The 22,325-nt window shown below is 39.5% G+C and overlaps 1 protein-coding gene across 5 annotated transcripts in view; it reads right to left on the bottom strand.

Moving 5' to 3' along the window:
• Positions 1–22,325, bottom strand: part of kiaa0825 (KIAA0825 ortholog) — a 306,720-nt gene that overhangs the window by 165,129 nt on the left and 119,266 nt on the right. For all 5 annotated transcript variants that reach the window (XM_057831003.1, XM_057831007.1, XM_057831005.1 and 2 more), the window contains 3 exons: positions 19,622–19,745; positions 14,534–14,683; positions 10,400–10,494 (listed from right to left, as the gene is read on the bottom strand). In XM_057831003.1, the coding sequence (XP_057686986.1) occupies positions 10,400–10,494; positions 14,534–14,683; positions 19,622–19,745 (369 nt within the window). The remainder of the gene's footprint in view (positions 1–10,399; positions 10,495–14,533; positions 14,684–19,621; positions 19,746–22,325) is intronic.

Raw genomic sequence — 22,325 nt, 5'->3', positions numbered from 1 at the left:
TGAAAAAGACTGAAAGAAGAGCCAACCTGATCCTGAGTTAGCTTTTTGATTGACACCTTTTTCTTTTATGCAATGCCTTACGCCACTGACAATGACATTCTCCTCTTTCAATAAGCTTTCCTTAACCACTATATGCCCTGTCTTTCCTATATATTATATCCTCTGGTTGTCTTACATCTCTGACCATTCTTGGGGGTAATTTATATTGCTATTTTTGTGTATCGATTGCAAATGCTACTGAGTGACAGCCAACGAACACTGTTAATTTTTTCATTAATAAAAAAATGGTAATTCTATTAATTTATTTACACTTCCCCCTTACTAAAGTTGCTGCTTTACAACAGAAAAGGTAACAGCAGTGGCAGTCACATACCATTTTAGTTTTTTTTTTAGGTCATTCAATGTCAGAAGCAGAACGGCAAAACGCCACGCTAAAAAATTTGTAAAAATATTAAAATGGCTTACCTCTTCGGGGCAGGCTATGGCAAGCAATGGATCAGTATTGTCATCTGTAGGACCATGGCCCCCAACAAAATGTTTACTGCATATGAAGGGGAATGGCTTCACCTTGCTGGCGTTAAACTGGTCTAAGTTGATCCATTGGTCACATTTTTTCCTGAGTTTTTGGCTTCGGGAAACATGAAGTAAACATCCTTCAAATGTCTTAATGTCTAGAGCCTACAAGTTTCATAGCAGCAATGTTTACTCGGCATGTTCTTTTTTAAAAGATTACCGTCAGAAAACAAGAAATTCTAGCATGGGTTGTATGCGAGCGCGCTTCTATGTTGACCCCCTTCTGTTTCACGATGGTGACGTCACGCAGCCTTGCGTTCTAAAAATAGCATTCGTGCGGTATGCTATTGGAGGTCTAGCGCCGTTATTGGCACTGAAATGAAAGCATTCACAGCCAGTCTACTAGGTTTTGGGGGCATTTACAGGTCGCTTCCCGTTTTATTTTAGGATATTCTCTCTTAATGTCCTCTTCAGCAACCAAAATTCAAAAGGTAGTGACCCGTAAATGCCCCAAAGTTAACTCCTTGGCTGCCTTTGATTGCCCATAGGGTGTACAGTATAAGTTGGCAGCAAACTTGTTCATTCGCTGCCGTCCCTTCCACTTCAAACGGATTGGCGCTCTACTCGTGACAAATTTATTGAAATTCACAGCAGAAGGATGATTCTAGCTATTTTTCCTGTTTATTACTGTAGCTGGATTGTAGAACATTGTAAAATGATTTGCTGACCTATGTATCGATAATTGTTGTATTGCCATATTATGATATATTTGATATCGTGAGCTTTGTATCACAAATTGCATTGTAAGGTACCCAGAGGTTCCCACCCCAAGCGATAAGCTGCCAATCCAATTTGACGTCTATCTTGATCAATGGCTGCCAATGACCTAAAAATGTTTGTCACATTTGGCTTCTTGTTTAAACAATACTTCCATGTTCGTATGCCGTGGATACATTTTACTAGGTCTGGTGATGACAAATAAATGCTGCAAAATGTGTCCTGGCTGGGGTGATAACCTGTCCGGTTTTAGGATGGACACTCAGCCTTTTCAGAGATGTGTACGGCGTCCAGCACAACCCCCAACGCTATTTGTCCGGCTTTTAAAGTGATCCTTGATCTTTAAGACAAGTAATTCTTAAAAGATAAATGTTAGTATGGGTTATAATAATTTGATAATAAAACCCCTCTTAACGTTTTCGTTTTAACAAAGTTTTTAAAATTATTTTAAGTGATAGGTCGCCATTCTTGTTACGTCGCAGTGCGTGACGTCACTTGGCACGTTGCCGAACTTTCAACGTGTCACTCTTAGCTACCCCAACATGCCGTCGGTTCTGCCCTTCCAATTTGAACCAGATCGGAAAAGTGAAGAGCAGCACAGCACTGTCGGTCGTTCACAAGACGAGCAGCAAAGGCTAAATGAGAGCAGGAAATACAGTACCTGATAAGACGAGTTGGGAAAAACTGGTGATGTGCAAGTGCGTCTCAATGACAATGGAGCTAGACAGTGAATGCTGTTGAAAACACCGGTTTACGTTCCTCAAGGTAAGCTATTGCATTTTCAAACTTATCCCAGTACGTATAATTATGTAGATTTTTAGCATCCAGAGCTGTCGTGTGCTAACTGTCCTCATTAAATTTGTCATTTGATGGGAACAAATCCTGGAATCAATTGTAATCCATGTCTTGTACATTGTAACGCGTGGTAGGTAGGATACGTGAATAAAAGTACCAAAAGGGGGAGAAGCTTCCATTTATGCACATTTATTCACAAAAAATATTTTCACCTTGACCACTCGCGTTCCCAGACGATCTCCAACATAAAAGTAATGTCCATGTCAGAGTCACTGTCGTCACTGTAGCGTGCCATAGTGCTTTAATTATTTGGTATGATTTGGGGAAAACTGCCACGAAGAATAGTCAGCAGAAAAGATAACAATAGTAATCCGAATCCGCGTTTTTTTTCACTCACTCGAATATCCAGGAATTAGACCAATCCCATGATAACGTTGCAGCCGCGATTAGGCCGTCGAATCCACAAAATAGACGGATCCCAAAAGCCGCTGTGGGACCATCGAATCCAGAAAATAAATTGACGGATCCGAAACCAATATTGCAGCCGCGGTGGGACCGTCGGATCCAGAAAATTGACGGATCCCTTACTTGACTAAGGATCCAGGAAAAATGTTCGTGCACCAGTTGTAACGCGTGGTAGGTAGGATACGTGCATACAGGGACCAAAAAGGGGAGAAGCTTCCACTTATGCACATTTATTCACAAAAAAATAATAATTCCACCTTGGGCACTCACGTCACTCCCCTTGTTTTAATTTGACTGGAAATTGCATCCAAAAGCAGCACATCGTGGCATTTTACTTCGCGAGTTTAGGCAGCAATATGCAATTGTTGTATACGCTACACATTTAGAAAGATCCCCTTTACGTCATCACTGCAAGCACGCAAAACATGGCGCCAGCTATCGGTCAAAATGTGTTCTAAATATTATAAAATATTGCCATTGATTTAACATTTTATGTGTTTCTAACAATATATTTTAGTAAAAGAGAACAATTGTGCTTTATTAGAGCCTACATGTATTTAGGGTAGAGGATCACTTTAAGGAAAATGGGCTGTGGTTCAGTTTATGTGATGCTACTCAGCCCCACGGGTGTCACAATTGGTCTGTGATTGGCCAAGAGTGGTCCTATATCACTGGTTCAATAAAATGTAAATAAAGCTTCACATGTGGCTCTCTGACGACATAATTTCCTTGCTGAAATTTTACAACAATGATAGCAAATGTGCCAAAACGGCAGACATCTTTTAACACTGAATGGACAAAAGCCATTATTTCACTTTGCCGGTGTGACGTGGACATTAGCAACAGGGGCCAAGCAGCCGTAAATGTCACGCAGACAGCGGGAAACATAAAAGAATGAGGCGAGCAGGACGTCGTCGACATCTAAAACATTTTTTCGAGAACCATCATCGCCACTGGATAACAAAATAACTGCAGCTCAACTTAAAGTTGCTTCTCTTATAAAGGTTTCACTTCTTTTGAGTAGTTAAACGGTAAGGTTGTTTAAAAAAAAAAAAAAAAAAAAAAAACATTTTAATTTTGTTTGTTAATAAACTAAATGCTGTAATCTAACTGCGGAGTCCATTTTAGAGATTCGCTTATTCAAATACTTCTCTGAGAAGAGAAACACACCTGATCGAGATGCTAGTCAGGTAACATTAAAAAGGAATTGACGTCTATCACTGTCAAATGCAGCCAATGTAATAAAAATCAAATTTAAAAAAAAAATGAGAGCATAAATGCACACATACACACACATTCTCTGAAGCATAAAGTAAGCCCGTTAAACCAGACACAGAGCGTCTCCCCAGGTTGATCAGCATCCACCGAGAAAATACGAACACTTTGACATATTTGTTTTTATTTTGTTCCCTGAGAAAAAGGCCCCACCATATGGCAGCGCCCCGGAACAGATGGTGGTTGCCCACTTCCTGAAAGCACATGCGTCTATCGTGGCAATTTAAGGAGCTGCTCAAGCACAAGAATGCCACACATTGGCATTTTTCCACTAAACGCCTATTGTTATGGCGCTGAGCGGCAACAGCGAGGTTAAGACAATGCAGTTTTAATATAATTTGTGTTTAGAACAGTGAAAGTGTAGAGTAAAATGATCAGTTAAAAAAATTATTTAACGTACCGTGTACACTTGAAAATGCAAAATGATTATAAAACAGGCTCATGAATGACAATAATACAAACAATTTTGGTCTTTTGCTACAAGGGAGGTGTATGAAGGGTTAAGTGTGAATGTCCTTGGGTAAAATAAAGTGCTTATGATGGAGTGGAGGAGAAGGCCTTTGACACATGAAGCTTCATCTCTCATCGCTGGCTAATTCTCATCAACCACAACCCTAACCCTTTGGCACTCACAGCCAAAGTGGTTAAAGTCACCTTGACATTGGAAAAGCTCTCATACCCAACAACACACTTTCGATTCAAGTTGATTATTTTTACAGAAAATTCGCTCAAAGATGTCGATACGAGGCCTTCGGGTTAGCTGCTTCAACAAAATAACTTTAGTGTTTAGTGTTCGCTAAAGAAAAGATGTCCGAGTTGAAAAGATGCTATTCAGAAAAGTTGATTCACTTTAGAACCAATGTTTGCGTCGGAATGAAGGAGGGCATGGCGTTGCACAGGATTTATCAAGTAACACATAGAAAAAGCACTATTTGTACAAGGTTATACACCAAGAGCAAATGTTATTGATTTGAAGCACTTGCTAATTCAAGTTAAATCATTATGAGAAAAATGACCAATTGCACATAACATTGCAAGTTTTGGACTAATTTTTTTGAAATGCTCCATTTAGTTAACCTTTCGCAATCTGTAAAAACTGTATTGAATCACCTCTTTCTTTCATATTATAAACATGTAAGAAAGTTTGATACTAATTCCTTTATTTGTTTTTGAGTTATCAAGAACACAGACATACAGAAAGATAGACATACAAAACCAAATACATAATCTTCACTTCTGTAGGTTTCGCCTGCTGTTAAAATATTACTTTTCTACTTTATTTTACTCATTACAATATGTTAATACATTAAATTCACACTCTGCTGTGTATGTGCATTGCGCACAGCGAACCCGATCACATGGATCATCATCATGCATCACAACATATCATCACACCACATTTAAATTTGTACATGAAAGGTTTGAAAGCCAACTGCGACATTGCAATCGCAAAAGATGCATCTTTTGCCCAAAAGACTGTGCTGTCGCCTTCACAATCAGGGACTATCTTGGCTACTTTTTGGGGTTTCAAATTATTTTCCACACTAAATGGAGGCCTCCAGAGATCAAACCCATCTAAGAACACTCCCAGAAACAAAGTACAACTGTGTAAAATTTCATCAAAATCCGCCCTGCCATTTGGGAATCCATAGAGAACGAACATACACAAACACACAAAGTTCCATTGATATATACAGTAAGTATAGATTACAGCTAGTGTTGCTCAGTAAGCCACCCAGTTAAAGACAGCAACTACGCCTACCATTTTGCCACGAAACAAACCATCTCAGAAAGTTAGTCCACCCACAAGCCATCTATCTACACACTCACACAGGTCAGCTCAGTCAGCCGGGCTACCCTGGGAGGTCCTGGGGTGGTATTAATCAGTCTGGTTTCTGCTGAAAAGCTCAATCTGCAGATGATGGATGAGCCATCATGCTGAGGGAACTGAAGTGACGGCTGACAAAGAAGGACGCACACACACACACCCGAATAAATCCACTCCCCGTTCTGTCTAACCCTGATGCTACACCTTCAAGGTAGCGGGGTGAAAGCGTGCACGCGTGCGTGGATACATGTGTTCGTGTACGGAGGGATAAGTGTCGCAGCATGTGTCCTGCTCTGCTAATGAAGTCATCTGAACAGTGATTTAACGGCCCCGGTGTAAAAGCCTCCCGCCCTTAACTCATAGCCTTGCTCTATTAGAATGTGATATAAACCCTGGGCACAATAACTGTCCTGCCACTGTAACAATATATAGGAGGCCACCGGCCAATGAGCCACACTGCTAAGTCACACAGTCTGGGGAGCAAATTATTAGCTCTGTATAAGGAAGTCATTCAAGGTGACTAAAACTTGTAAGATGGACGATATCAAACATCGGGAGATGGACTCTTCTGACAGAAAATCAAAAATATTTTAGAGCATTATTTTTTTAACTGACAGTCTAAATCAGGGATCCCCAACTTGTAGGCCTAGGACTAATTGAACAATATTTTATGACCCCCTGTTTGACATCAAAGCGTACTTTAAGTGGTGCCCTTGTGTATTTTGCAATAGGCAATAAAAAAATGTGTATAAATAAATAAAAAAATATATATATAAATCAAACTAAATGTTTTTTTGTTTGTTTAAAACGCGTATCCCACATTAATTTTTTTCCTTGGCATTTTATGTGAAAAAAGATACAAAATTAAAATAATAACAATTAAAAAATAATTTTAAAAATGGGCAATGAGCATTTTAAGTAAAGTATTTTTCGGACTAAGTCGCACCTGAGTGTACGGTGTACCAGCCAAAATATGCGCAATGGAGAGCAAAGTCGCACCGGAGTATAAGTCACATTTTTGGGGAAATGAATTTGTTAAAATCCAAAGCCATGCCATATGCCATTTTGTTCAGCCCTTCTCAGTTGTTTTTATTTGTTTTTATAAGTTGAAGTTAAGCCAATGTTGAAACACATGCCTTGAGCGCCTTCTTGTGGTATAATTACTTATAGTCCGAAAAATATGCTAATGCTAATTACCAATATTAGTCCCTTTTTGGAGTATCTTTGATGCAGCCCAGACACGCCCAGATATTCAAGGACCACCCACTTAATTGAGTTTGATACCCATGGTCAACAGCACAGGAATATACTGTACCGTAATTTCCTGAATATAAGGCGCACCTGTGTATAACGCGCACCCCAACTTTACCTGTAAAATCTAGGGAAAATTCTTGTACCCGTGTATAAAGCGCACCCTAATTTTAGCACCAATAAATATTAGTCTCGTGTCACGAACTTTTATAATGTACGCGGTTGCAGCATTTTTTTTTAACCTTTTGTCAATTTTTATTTTTTATTTTTTATATAGAACATTAATTTTCTGTGGTAAAATTGCTCACAGTATACGATAATATTTTTCACAAATTAAGGAGTTGTAGCGACCTTTAACAGAATTCACCAGCGGAACTAATGTTGGCAAGTTGTGTGGTTCCCGGGGGGAAGAGATTAGTTAAGGGAACAGCCGGAAGTAAACAAATATCCCGCAATTTGCATGCAAGACGTACGTTGTTACTTTGTGAGTTTCAATGTATTAAAACGACACGGCTTGGCTCAGTGGTTCGACACTCTTCCTCAGACTCCTGTCCTAGCTCGCCACACGGTCAACATTTATACGAAACGGATCGCCGTATACGTTCTCTTCAAGACAACATCGCCGTGTGCCGGCATGTTGCAATGCAAAGGTTAGAAAAATGTACCGGTAAATAATAAACGAATAGTACAAAAAAACATTTTGATTTTATTAGATGTGAAAAATATCATGAAAACAATTATTTACCACATGAAACTTGATTATTATATCACTGTCGTTCGGATTAGGTAATATTGTTCTGGTCAATGCTTACAATGGAACATGAATCATGATGATCTTTTTCTGTCTCTGTCCCTGTACCAGTGAATAACACGCACCCATGATTTTACGAGTAAATTTTGGGAAAAAAAGTGTGCGTTATATTCGGGGAATTACGGTATGACATGACAAATTGGCTGCACTAGTGCTATTTTTTGTGGTGGAACATTATTTTCTCCTCGTTTTATTTACATTACATTTATCCTAGCATTTGCACTTCCCTTTAACGTATTGTGTGTCGCCATATAGATAAATATATTAATATGTGCAAATGTGCCGTTTCCCAAAGGACATTTTGAAAAAAGTATAACTGTACAACTTTAGGTGTATGCTATGTTTCAGGAAAGACATTTTTATTTTAAATGTACATTTGGTAAATCTGATATTCTCGGGGAAAAAAATGCCCCTTAAAAGGTATAACTTCCATATGAAAATATGTTGGAGACAAATTTTAGACTATTAGAAACAGCATTTGTTGTGCAGACCCCTGAGAACACAGGCAAGGGTTCTCGAGTCTGCATTTAAATAAAGACTGTTATTATATTCTGCAATAACAAACAGTGAATCATCTGACACCAACGCATTATCCCACGAATAGCCTTTCCTTTGGAGCTCTTTTGGAGTCGGAGGCTTTGCCAGCTTACATGACACCCGCCGTGAAAACTAACTTCCATGCACTTTGAGAGCGTCTGAGCTAGAAACCAAGCCGTTCTCTAAATCCTCCATGAAATCTGCTCTTCTGGCCCGACAAAGACGGACTAATGAGGCAAATGACAGCATCGCAGACACTTTTGATACAGTGAAATTAGGCTGAGTTATATAACCTTTACCCCATCCTACGCTTATGCCTCATCGTATTTTTGCCGCCGTTCTCTCCCACTCGCGCCAATATGTATGGAAGCCTCTGTTTATGAACGTAATTGGGTTCTATTGAACAAATGGAGTAAGTGTTTAACACAGAGCAAAACAGACTACACGGGAAAGGAGAATGTCATTGTGTGTGTAGAAGGGAGTGTGGCCTAAAGAAGACAAAGCTCATCACAACACAGCAGAGCTGCACACTTCACCCTTATTAGACCTGTGTCCTTGGCAGATGCAGAGCTTGCCCTTTGTTAGCAAGGTGTGTGTATGTGTGTTTTACAATGGCGGTGATTTAGAATGGATTGAGCGTAGGCGTGGAGACAAGGTGCAGTAGCCCCATGGCTCCCTGATCGCTGGCAACGTGACAGCTGGGAATGGAGAGCCGGGAACAGCCTGAAGTATTGCCATCTAATATGTGTCACATACCTGCATAAATATTTATGCCCGTTTCAGAGCGAGAACACGAGCGGACAAGGTGGCTGAGGTGGTTGGGACACCGTCAGTGGACTTTGGGTGAAGTCAGATGACACCCAAATAGTTTGAGAGATTATGATGGTTTGTCATGTTTTCAGCATCCAGAGGTGGGTAAAGTAGTCCAAAATTTTACTCAAGTAAGAGTAATTCAAAATAATAATCCTCAAGTAAAAGTACTTATCCAAAAACATCTACTCAAGTACAAGTAAAACAGTATCCAGGAAAAGAATACTTAACTACTGAGTAACTTTGTGAGTAACTGCTAACAGTGTGATTTTTTTAAACAATGATAATTTTTTTCAGCACATCATCATCTATATGAACTGTTATAATACTGTATTATAACCTATTACATAATCATAATAGGCCAACAAAATAAACAAAAATTATCAAATTAAAACTATGAAAATGAAACATTACCTGTCCAAAGGGAAAGTGTGCCCTCTAGTGGAGGGGAAAAAAACACATTGCCTACTATGAACTGAAAACGAGTTTATCAGTGTCAAATAAATCGCTGGCAGATAAAAACTGGGAGAAAGCTTCAAACAAATTTGTGCTTTTGAGTAATGTTCACCATGTCAAATAGTAATTTTTTTACGGTGCTTTAAAGACACCACATGACTGAACAGGCCGGGATGATCATAGGACTTCCGACTGCAAGCTTGTGTGTGGTCATGTGACTGTATTGTTACGAAAGTATCGTTACGTCTAATGGAGTAAAATGATTATTGTTGCGACATCTCATTGGTCAAACTGGTAGAGCCACTGTCACCATCTCTGGTAAAAATAAGGTAAAATCTAATATGTAGAATAAAGAGGAAAAATGTAACGAACGACTGTAATGTACGCCAAAGTAGCAGAGTAAGAGTAGAGTTTCGGCTTCACAAACCTACTCAAGTAAAAGTAAAAAGTACGGCGTGGTAAAATTACTTTTAAAAGTCCAATTATGTCAAAAACATACTCAAGTAAATGGAACAGAGTAAACGGAACGCGTTACTACCCACTTCTGTCAACATTTAGTACAGTTACTTTGCCAAGTTACGGTTTGAAATTGATAACCTAATCACCTTTCTTGTGTGTAAGTGTGTAAGTGGATGGTTAACTCATTCGCTGCCATTGACACCAATAGACGTGTAATGAAACAATCGTGCTAATCCTTCCAGTAAAAATTATTGGACGCCTATCACCATCAATTGCACTGAAAGATGATCATTCACTTCCAGCCCTCTCAGTTCAAATGAATTGGCATTCTATCACCATTAATGGCTGCGAATGAGTTCAACTGTATGCCACCACAGTATACAGTAGAACTAAGTGTTTACAAACGTGTAGAATCATCTTACCTGTTGGCTAGCAGAGATTTGAGGGTGACCTGACACATGTTCCGATATGACTGAAGCAGCTTTGCCCACTCCCACGTCCACTCAACCAATGTACCCTGTAGATAAATGAGTGCAAAGCGATGTTACATATGATAAAATATTGAGGTAATTAGGTCAAAGGCCAGAGTGATCAGAAAAAGGAATTTCGCTATAACACAAGAACGAATGAAGGAGGGGTTATTATCAAATTTGCAATTGGAAGAAGTGATATAATTTTGGACGGGTGAGGTCAAAGGTCATAGAGGTCAGAAAAGGAATTTTATGATAACTTGTTTCACGCTTAAATGGGCTACCCACTCTAGCAAATATGAATTTGGCTGCTTACGTGGAAGTCTGGTGTCATTTTTTATTTATTTATTTATTTATTTTTGTTTTAAAAAAAAGAAAAAAAAAACAGCTACTATATTCTTTTAATATTTTTCATTCAATAAAGGATTTTTGTATGTTCTCACCACCAACACATCTTTTTTTTTTTTTTTTTTTTTTTTAAAGCAGTAAATATTCTCTTCACTCATTTAAAGAAAAAAAATGACAGGATATATTTATATACTATATATATATATATATATATATATATATATATATACATATATATATATATATATATATATATATATATATACTATATATATATATATATATACTATATATATATATATATATATATATATACTATATATATATATATATACTATATATATATATATATATATATATATATATATATATATATAGAGAGAGAGAGAGAGAGAGAGAGAGAGAGAGAGAGAGAGAGAGAGAGAGAGAGAGAGAGAGAGAGAGAGAGACAATATACATACATACATATATATATATTAGGGAAAAAAAAAAAAACGAAAAATCGTCGTTTCGCCCACCCGGGCGGTATGGTCTCTCCTTTCAGGCTCGGGTCCTCTACCAGAGGCCTGGGAGCTTGAGGGTCCTGCGCAGGATCTTAGCTGTCCCTAGGATTGCGTTCTTCTGAATGGAGACGTTGTTCCTGGTATCTGTTGGAGCCATGCACCCAGCTTGGGGGTTATTGCCCCTAGTGTCTCAATCACTACTGGCACCACTCTTGCCTTCACTCCCCACATTTTCTCCAACTCTTCCTTCAACCCTTGATATTTCTCCAGCTTTTCATGTTCTTTTTTCCTGATGTTGCTATCGCTCGGGATTGCGACATCTATCACTACTGATGTCTTCTGATGTTTATCCACCACCACTATATCAGGATGGTTGGCCATCACCGGTTTGTCTGTCTGGATCTGGAAGTCCCACAGGATCTTGGCTCGGTTGTTCTCGACCATCTTCGGAGGTGTCGCCCACCTTGACTCTGGGGTTTCCAGTCCATACTCAGCACAGATGTTCCTGTACACTATGCCTGCTACCTGGTTATGCCGTTCCATGTATGCCTTGCCTGCTAGCATCTTACACCCTGCTGTGATGTGCTGGACTGTCTCAGGGGCCTCTTTGCATAGCCTGCACCTGGGGTCCTGTCTGGTGTGATAGACCCCAGCCTCTATTGTTCTTGTGTTAAGGGCCTGTTCTTGTGCTGCCATGATCAGTGCCCCCGTGTTGTCTTTCAGTCCAGCCTTTTCCAGCCACTGGTATGTTTTTCCATCCATGATAGCTCCTCAGGGTCCTCCTCCTTATTGGCCTTCTGTTTCCTGAGGCATTCACTGAGCAGGTCATCACTGGGGACCATTTTCATGATGTACTCTTGGAGGGATGTAGTTTTCCTCCTGGATCGTGGCTCTGATGCTCCCTAGTCATATTATATATATATATATATATATATATATATATATATATATATATATATATATATATATATATATATATATATATATATATATATATATATATATATATATATATTGTTTCTGTAATGTTCAGTCAATTTAATTTCAATTTTATTTATTTTAGTGTTCAACATGAAGTCGATTTGTAACAGCGCTCATTCAAGCAAATATTGTATGTTTATGTTGTTCTAATTACACAAAACTTGGTTAATTTCTTATTTTCTCACTTTTTGTTGCAATCTATCTTCCTGTTTCAAAATTGGAATTTTGCATTTGCATATTGTTTGTTTCCCATATGTCAATTGTTAAATGTGACACATTCTCCTATAAGTTGGGTCCACGTTGTTAGTTTCCCCTTTTTATCTGTGGATGTCGATGTGGAGGTAAGCACCATGTGCCTGAAGAATACTTGTTGTTGAAATTTCATTACATTACCTTTCTTTGCTATTTAATTTGGAATAGGAGCGCTTTACTTATGCAAGTTTTTACCGAAGGATTTTCTTTTTGTGAACTTTTGCCAGGTATTGGACCTGGCTCGTCATTATTAATATACAACGCAGACAACACCACTGATTACAGATGCACAATTTCCTTATGATGGCCACACAAAATAATGTGGCATGCTGGATCTGGCCCCCAGGCCTTGCATTTTACACCTGTGCATTTTAATGTTTATTTTTATTTATATTAAAAAAAGACAATTAAAACTAATTTGCTCCCAAAAACTTATAAATAAGATCTATTTTTAATTGTTTCAGTGTCCCAAAGATGTATATATACGTCTTATATGTTTTTTTCTTCAAAAGAGACATCTCTGGGTTGTGATTCAATTTAGCTCCAAAGCACAAAGCTGAAAATCCATTTTATAGCAATAAAAATGTCCACTGGAGGGCAGTAGCGCATTTGGTAAGACCCACAACCCTATTCAACGGCAACGAACGGCCAAGCCCCGCAAAGCTGGGGCGCTGGCGGGAGACAACCAAATGGATGCCAGGCGGCGAACAACTGAGCAGAACAACTGGTAGGACACCCTGGATGCCAGGTGCTGGACAATCGAGCAGAACGACCGAGACCACTAGATACCGTTCAGTCCGTGCTGCTCGCGAACAGAGCCCGCAGAGACTCAAAAAAATTCTTCAAAAATCTTTTTGAAACAGGCGGCGATGAGGGAAAAGTTTAACCTGCTGTCGCGGCCACAATAGCGTCACCTTTCAGTTAGTCATGTGTAAATAAATACTTTGCCATTAAAAGCTCTATATGTCTCTTTGTTTCTGTTATTTTGTAAAACGAAAACATTATTCAGATGTTTGGGATGTAACTAAAGCAAAAAATAGCTGTGTTAAATTCAAAGTTATGTTTAAAATGTAAGCTTTCACAAAAAGCTCAATTTCTCTGTTTTTTCATCAGAAATTGTATTTTCTAATGCCGATTTCTAAAGAATGGAAAAAGATATGAACTTTTTTACTGCTGAAAGAAGAGAGTAATCTTTTTTTTGTTGGGTTCCATGTTTATATAGCAATAGAACAGAATTTTATGTGGGCCTTGCAAAATCAGTCAAAATCCAGTAAAACGGCCGGGAGCGAAGGGCCTTGCTCCAGTGAAAATGGCTGGGAGTGAATGAGTTAATATATAAATCCTTTTAAGAAAATGTTGTCATTATTATTTAAAAAAAAAAAAAAAAAAAAAAAAAAAAAAAAAAAAAAAAAAAAAGGATGTTTCTGTCATGCTGTAAAAAAGCACCAAGACACCACCCATTCTTTTTCTTGCATACTTGGCACCAGAATGGAGAGGCAAATAAAAATCAGAGCGTCTTGATTGCCAAAATGTCACTCCCAACTGCAGGCTGAGCTTTATTGACAGAAGGAGGAGAACTCTATTCATCCAACCTCTCCTTGATCATTCTTCAAGGGAGATTGATGGATGTAACTTCGCCCCCTTCCTGCCTCTACACTATTTGATAAACTACATAGGCGTCTAAAGTGGAGAAGTCGTGTTAATCATTCTCTTAATAAGGTGTTTCTATGCAAAGCTATTCGGCGTCCTGTAATAGGCTGAAAAACAGGACAATGTATTGAAATATACAAACAGCTGGGTTAAAATTGTAAGGGATGGCAGTGAATGATGATGCTAATGTTTCAGTGCCATTGATGAGCAAAGACGTCCAATGAATTTAATCGGTGCCAGCCTCTCCCAGTTCAAATGGATTGGACGTTTATCCCCGTCAATGGGAGCCGATCAGTTAAATTAGCTTCCTATAAAGTGTTAAAAGAAAAATAAAACACATTTCCCTACTAACCTGATCCAGCTTCTTTTTGCCAATTCGGTCAAACTGATCGAGCGGGTTGAATTTGGTGGCAGGGACACAATTGTTCACGTCGAAGCTCACCAAACAGGGAGAATCAAAGGGCAAGTCCGTGTCACCACTCAATCTAGACATCAGCAATTCCTGTGGATCAGACAGAGGTAAACACATCACAAAAATGGTTTGTTTGCACTGCAGCAGTGTTGTAGAGAAACAAAATTATCTGTGAAAGTCATATGGTGCGAGAGTAGGCGAGTGTCGCGGATGTCCCGTCGCGAATTGGGCATTCTCATCCCTCACTTTGACATGGCTTCTGAACCTCTTTTCCCTCCGCCTCACCACCAGCTCCGAGTGTCCCTGACCCGAGTATTCTTACCTCAGCCTTGGCTAAGTGGAAATGCTCCAGCCAGCTTGGGTAGCCCATTCGCATTCTATCACATTTCCATGCAGAGTTATTGCTGTTTATAGAATCCATCAACAGCAGCTTAATGTACATGCCACACTTTGTTGCTATTCCAAGCTGCATCCTTACAGACAATCTATTGTAAAATATATGGCAAGTGTAACTACGCACCTGCCGGTCATTGAAGGCCGCCTTCTTCATATAACTGTCTGAAGACTGAATTGCTATTTGTCTTTGTCATAAGTCACTCTAGTTATGAGTTTCCCAGTATAAAAGTGGAGATTACTAGAGACGGAATCAATACAAAGACACATATTGTTAAAGGTCATAGAACTTTGACTACATTAAAAAAAAAAAAAATATATATATATATATATTTTTTTTTTGTGCTTGTTCAATGAGTGACAGAGTGAATATGAGTGTGAATAGTTGTCCGTGTGGATATGTGTCCTGTGACCAATGTGCCTATAACTTGCATGTGTGCGCAATGGCGCACTGCTTGCACATACTTAGCGCACAAGAAAACCTATGCCGCGCACAAAATAAAAATCAACAGAAACTTGTTGTAGAGCATCACTAGGACTACGTCGGCACCTCAGTGATGTGTCAGCGCGACACTCCTATTGCTGCGTTAAATACAGCAACGCAACGCTCCCATTGGTGCATTCGATACGGCAACGTGACACTCCCATTGGTGGGTTACTACACGATAGACACGTGCCGATTACCGGTTAAAGGTATACCGTAGTATGAAAACATTTTGGTTTCAAAACTGCAAAAAAAAATTCCATCATACTGTCCCTACAGTATTAGCTATTTTTTATGTCCCAGAAATGCAGGGAAAAATCGCTCAACCCTCCTCCACCGGTTGTTGCTCAGTGTCAGTGAGTCAGCTGTGCCAAACAATGGCTACAGGAGGTGAAACTCCTCAACTTTTTCCCCCCATCGAAGAAAACGAAATCGCTGATATGGGAATATTTCGGCGACAGAAAATTTACAGTAGGCTGCGGCTTGGAGGAGGAGGGCCAACCGACATGTAAAACATGTTTGTGGAGGGTGGCTGCCGAGGAGGCAATACCTCAAATATGATTTATGATTTATAAAAAATTAAAGGATAGTAAACACTTTCATGAACATTTCCCACCAGCTACGAGAGTTAACTCCAGCGTGTTTAGTGTGCATAGTGTGGCACACTGTCTCCTCTGGCAACTGTCTCTGTTAGGAGAGTGTGTTTATTGTAAACATGATACGAGTCATACACACTTGATTTTATGGAAAATAATACAATTATTTTTGTTCTGATGGTAGTAATGTTCAGCTGTGGCTGTGGGTTTAGGCTCACCTAAAGGACTGCATTTATTTTGAGTTAGATTTTTTATTATTTATTTATTTTTTTTATTTTAACTTAACATTTTACATATGTTCCAATTCGCGAATATGTTTTTTAAAAATATAAATACTGTTCAATGGAAAAAAAGTTGTTGTTTTTTAACCCACATATCTATAAGTAACACATTTTAGGGCTGTAATTGCAATACCGTGCTACCGTGAAACCGTGATATTTTGGTTTAAAGTTATCATAACGTCAGAATATTATACGGACAGATGCCTACTACAGCACAATTGTATAGACAAGTTTCCGAGGAACTTCGGCATTTCTGCTTGCGACTTCTGTTTTTCTCTAACCAAAACCACAGTAGAGCTGGAGTGGCATCTCTCATCAAAACCGCTCAAAAAAGACAATTCACAACAACACTTAGGCTACTGTACATTGATGGACAAATGTCGAGACTACGTGCATTCTAATTTGATGATGGAAGGCTCGACTAATGCTCCACCTTCGTTAATATTTTGTGATTTATTGACCTGTTTTGCACATGCACCAATCTTTTTAAGTTAAAAAATAAGTGGAATCGTGTTGTCCAAAAGTTGTATTGCAATCAATATCTGCAATAAAAAAAGAATGATATACTATTTGTGTTTATATGTATATGTGTGATGAGTTCTTAATACCATAACTATAATCTAAACAGATGAACAATACCTTGTAGTATTTCCTTGTAAGAACAAAATCTGTGTCAGCCCTTCTGGCAACTATTATTATTTTTATTTTTTGCCTCATTTTAGTCACTCAAGTGGCCGGCATATCAATCTACACCTCATGTTAACATAGGCTGCACAGATTGTTAGAACTTTGTCCACGAACAATCATCGAAGTGACAAGAACAAACGCACAACACAGAAAGTCCTGGAGCTTCATCTACGTCGTGCTGAATCCAGTTTTGGAGATTCCGTCGGTTCTTCTTGTTTGATTTTTGCAGTTTTAACTTTGTCTACACACTGCTTACTTCAACGGCACTTCATGTTGTTCTGTTTAAACCGGAAGTTCATCGCAGAAAATGTCAAAAATGGTGCCGCCCCTGTTTCACTCAGGAAACTTGTCTATATAGTTGTGAGGTGCATGGCCTGGGTGGGTGCAGAGAAAAGTAAAGAGTGAAAAGTTAGCTAGACACCTATGCTGACTTACTAAAGCAACATTCCTCTGCCAATCTTTGGAAGGACCACAGTATTAATTAATATCTAATTTTAGAACTGATATAATCTAGTTAATTAGGCCAACAAAACTGTTTTCTGTACCATTTTGCAATGTAACTCAATGAGCAACAGGTGTCTAGCCAATAATACGATACAGTTCACTTACGCTACGCAGTCAATCATAGCATTGGCAGTGTTGCGCGTAAGTACCCTACCCATACAGGTTAGCTAGCTAACAACAGTGAAGCAGAGTTAAGAGACACATATGGTGGCCCAAACACATCATAACGAAAGGAACGGTCAGTGATACTACACTCAAAGTAAACAAGAAATGCGGTTCTTTTAACATCGAATAGCTGTTGGACTATGTGCAAATAGAAAAATAAGTGGTGAAATGGAGTGAGATTTTTCTTTCTTACTTTTTTTTTTAACCTGTCCTGTATAGCTGCCTAGAAACGGAGAATAGGACTCTTGAGTGTCCTTATTGTCTGAACAGTTTTGATATGGGAGTTTGATATACTCCAATTGTAGTTGTTCATTATGTTTTATTAATTAACTCACCCATGCCAGAACTGTACATTACCCAGGCCAAAGCAGCACTCTTCCTATGGTTAAAGCAGGAATCTCACATATAACATAGTACACATGTGAGGAAAAGAAAGATTTTTGTCTTTTTCATTTTAAGCAGGCCAGATCAATTATATTAAAAGTAAATTAATGAAACTTGCTGCTGTAATTTCATTCTTTTAATAAGCCATGTAACTTGCTATGATCCGAGGTTTTAAACAGGCGTGCTACTGGTGTATGGCCATAGCATACACATCTGATGTTGCTCACAGTGGTCCTCAGTGTGTTCAGAGAGCTTGTGCGTCATTGCCTGTGACTGACTGGTCCAGCAAGTAAACAGCAATTTTCTAGACTCAGCCGTGAACAGAAGTTGTATTGAAAATACACGGTTATTTTTGGTTAGGCTAATTTTGTTGTTATCTTTTGACCAAAATGATCATATTATGCATAACACTGTATAGTGTAATTTTCAGTCTATGAGCTGCTAATATGAATACAGTGGTACCTCTACATACGATCACTTCGACACACGAACTTTTCGACATCCGACGTAAAATTTGACTTGCCATTTGTTTCTACATCCGACGACATGCTCGAAATACGACGACAATGGCAGCACCGCAGACGAATGCATGGCGGATTTTCTTGTGTGACAAATCAACACAGGTTTCAGAAAAGGTTGGTACAGGTGGTGAAACAAGGAAAAAGTTGACGCTTACCTTCTAAATGAAGATGCAAATGACAGAAAAATATGAGCGTAGGGTGGGCATCCGTGAAATGGCTCAACAATACATCTCCACGGTCCTCCTCCGACCATCGTTCGCCAGTCTTTATAAGTTAAGCTGACAATTCTTATTGTGGTAACATCTCCAGAGAAATCGCCAGCTTCGCCACGTTTTCATCATTTCTTTCACAACTTATTCAACACAAAACGCCTGCTGTCTGCCGCAATTGACGATGTTCTCAAGAAAGCATTGAAAGCGAAAGTAAACTTTCACCCGCTCCCCTCCCTCTTTGTCACGTCAGCGCCGCGGTGCCTTCAGGTACAGAAAAAAACGTCCGCCTTATTAGAACCCGTTTCATTACACTATTACAGGAATTATTATTATTATTATTATATTATTAATCCGATTTTTATTTATTATTTATTTGTTTTGCTATATGTAATTGCCATTTGTAATAGTACCAGCAGTATTTTTTAAGGATTTAGTGCAGGTTTTTGGGCTGTGGAACGAATTAATGGAATTATAATGTATTCCTATGGGAAAATCCTGCTCGACATACGACCATTTCGACTTACAAACAAGCTCCTGGAACGGATTAACTTCGTATGTAGAGGTACCACTGTATTATGAAAAAAAAATACTAGGTAAGGTTACCCTTTTATTTACATTACAGGAAGCGAGTGTATTCCATATGGAATCTCTGCAGGGTAACACCCTTCGGGTCAACTGAACAACAGAGCAGCATGTACCCCCAAGCAGCTTTTCCTCCCTCCTCCTTCTCCAAAACTCCCCAGCCCAGAGCCTGGAGCCAGCGGCCACCTAACATGCTGGGGGGAAAAAGTGCTTCCCTACCTCATTGCCTTGGATGATATGATGGATGTGCCTCAGGTAGTCGCTGCCCCCTGCTTTGTGGCAGACCTCCAGCAGCATCAGGCCCATTTTCTGCTCGGTCAGTTCTGCTGCTGCCCCTAGGCCGCTGAGAAGGAGAAAAATAGGAAGCCTACAGATCTGTATTTCAACTCATTGGCTGCCAATGACGGCAGTAGACGTTTAGTCAGGCGATCATTTCCTGCCAACCTTGTACAGTCAATATGAATTGGACGCCTAGCACAGTCAGTGGCTGGTGTGAAAACATATTACCGAGCTGACAGCACATTTTTTACAATTTTTATGAAACACGTCAGGAATTTTGAGCGAAGGATGTCGACACACTAAAAGTGATTTGTGCGTGTCTTCAGCATGTCCTGCATGCGTGTGTGTAATTGTGTGTCAAGGTCCTCACGCATGTACAGTCTTGCAGCCCTGACAAATGCCCCCATCATTTTCCTAGCCTTCTTATACAGATGGATGTCCCTCTACCGTCCATCAAATCTTCTCCGTGGCATACACTTCCTGTCATTGTTCTCTCCACACTTTGTAATTATAAGGAGGCAGGGATGTTGCAGCCTGTCAGCCAGTCATTGGCTACTTGACATTGAGGGTGGCATAGTAAGAAAGGCTCCGTCCCGTCCCTGTCCGTACACCTCCCCATTCTTTCACCCGCCATCCCCAGCGGTCGTGTTGTCTGGGACGGCGTCCGCGCATCCGTGTCAGCACCTGTGCGGTGTATCCTTTCCTGTCCATCACTGTGCAGGTGAAGCAGATGATTGGATTCAGTCAGCGGGGTGATTAATGAGAGCCCCTCCGGATTTGGGACAGCCTATCAATCATGTCATTAGGGCCAATGTGCCCTGAAAGAGGCAGACCTCCGCCAAGGAATAACTGCATTCATCTTCATCTGTGTATGCATCCCGTCAGCCCGGCCAGGGTCACCATGATGGAGAACAATAATCTTCTCCTCTACAAATTACTTTGCAAAGACAAGGTGGGTGACTAAAGAAAGGGGGCGGGGTTAAGATGGTCAAGCAATGCGGCTTTCAACGATCGTGTTCATGTGTGAGTATGTGGGTGAAGTTCTCATTTGCCACACACAGAGGCTGTCTCGTTTTCGGACACTGTGATTGTTTACAAGGCGGGCGTCACTTCCCTGTGAAGGTTAGTTTAATGAATAGTAATGATCTCACTGAATGTCTCAGACAGGTGATACATAATCACTCTTCCTTTTCCCCCCCTCAACACTCATACCATAAATACTAGCACACACAAATAGTGCACCAAAATAATTCAATTAAAATATTTTTCCATCAACTCATTCGCTGCCATTGACTGCGCTAGACGTTCAATCCATTTGAACTGGGAGGCATGTCAACAATGTCTCTAAAAGAGACATTGACGATCAAAATAGTGAATTTGCTTGCTGACAGCTGTCCCAGCTCAAATGGATTGGACATACTGTATACTGATGTCAATGGAACTGAAACATGATAGTTTGCTTTCTCAAACCTGAAACAGAGTATACAGTCTTATGAAAAAGTATCTGAACCTTTTGGAATTTCTCACATTTCTGCATAAAATCACCATCAAATGTTATCTGACCTTTGTAAAATCACACAGATGAAAAAACAGTATCTGCTTAAACTAAAACCACCCAAACATTTATAGGTTTTCATATTTTAGTGAAGATAGTATGCAAACAATGACAGAAGAGGGAAAATAAGTAAGTGAACCATCACATTTAATATTTTGTGCCCCCACCCTCTTTGGCAGCAATAACTTCAACCAGACGCTTCCTGTAGCTGCAGATCAGTGAAAGCCAATTCCACAAAGGGCCGCAGTGGGTCCTGGTCTTTATTTCAAACAGATCCAGCACAGACAGTTCAACCAATGAGGTTTCAGCTAAAACAAGCAGCACCTGACTGCATTTAACTGATTACAATTGTAAGAAACCAGATTGGCGAAAAGGTATTCTTCTTGTTTGGTTGGAATGAAATCCAGCACCCACTGCGGTCCTTTGAGGACAGGTTTGACACCCCTGACGTGCAGTTGTTCCTTCGATGTTGATCATTATTTCTTCCGTAGGCAGATTTTGTTCGTAAGTATTGTAAATCACATTGTATGAGATGATGTATTTTTTTATATTGGACATTTGTGGATTACTTTGAGCGTAACTTGTCTGTATAGTTATCGTACGCAACTAATGCTAAGTTGTATGCTTTTTTTTTTACGACAGTCTAAACTGGGCAATGGTTAGGAAATCTGGCGTACAGGTCGCACCCGCCTTTTGGGGCAAATTCTCACTCACCTTGTTCTTGTTGATGTTCTTCTTCGTGAGGACATTGGGAACATAATATTGCTGTGATTCTACATTTTTCAGTGTCACTGAAGGCACTAGACATACAATCAATTTTCATTGGAAGGACTTGACGTCTACTGTCGTCAATGGCAGACAATTAGACAATGAGTACCATATGAAGAGTTAAGATTTCATCTCCTGAATGTCAAAAATGTCCATTAGACCGCCCCTTTCATTCACTTCCAGGTCTCAGCTGCAATTGTATTTTTAATACATCACACATAACGTCTAGTGGAAAAATCATTCATTTCAACGAATTATATGACTAAAAGGCAACCCTGTGTGAATATTCAACATTTGCCAGCCAAGTGATGGATGACACTA

This window comes from Corythoichthys intestinalis, chromosome 3 (assembly GCF_030265065.1).
Source record: "Corythoichthys intestinalis isolate RoL2023-P3 chromosome 3, ASM3026506v1, whole genome shotgun sequence".
Classification (NCBI taxonomy): Eukaryota; Metazoa; Chordata; class Actinopteri; order Syngnathiformes; family Syngnathidae; genus Corythoichthys; species Corythoichthys intestinalis.
Note: the sequence above shows the minus strand (reverse complement) of the source record. Positions and strands in the feature narration are given on the sequence as shown.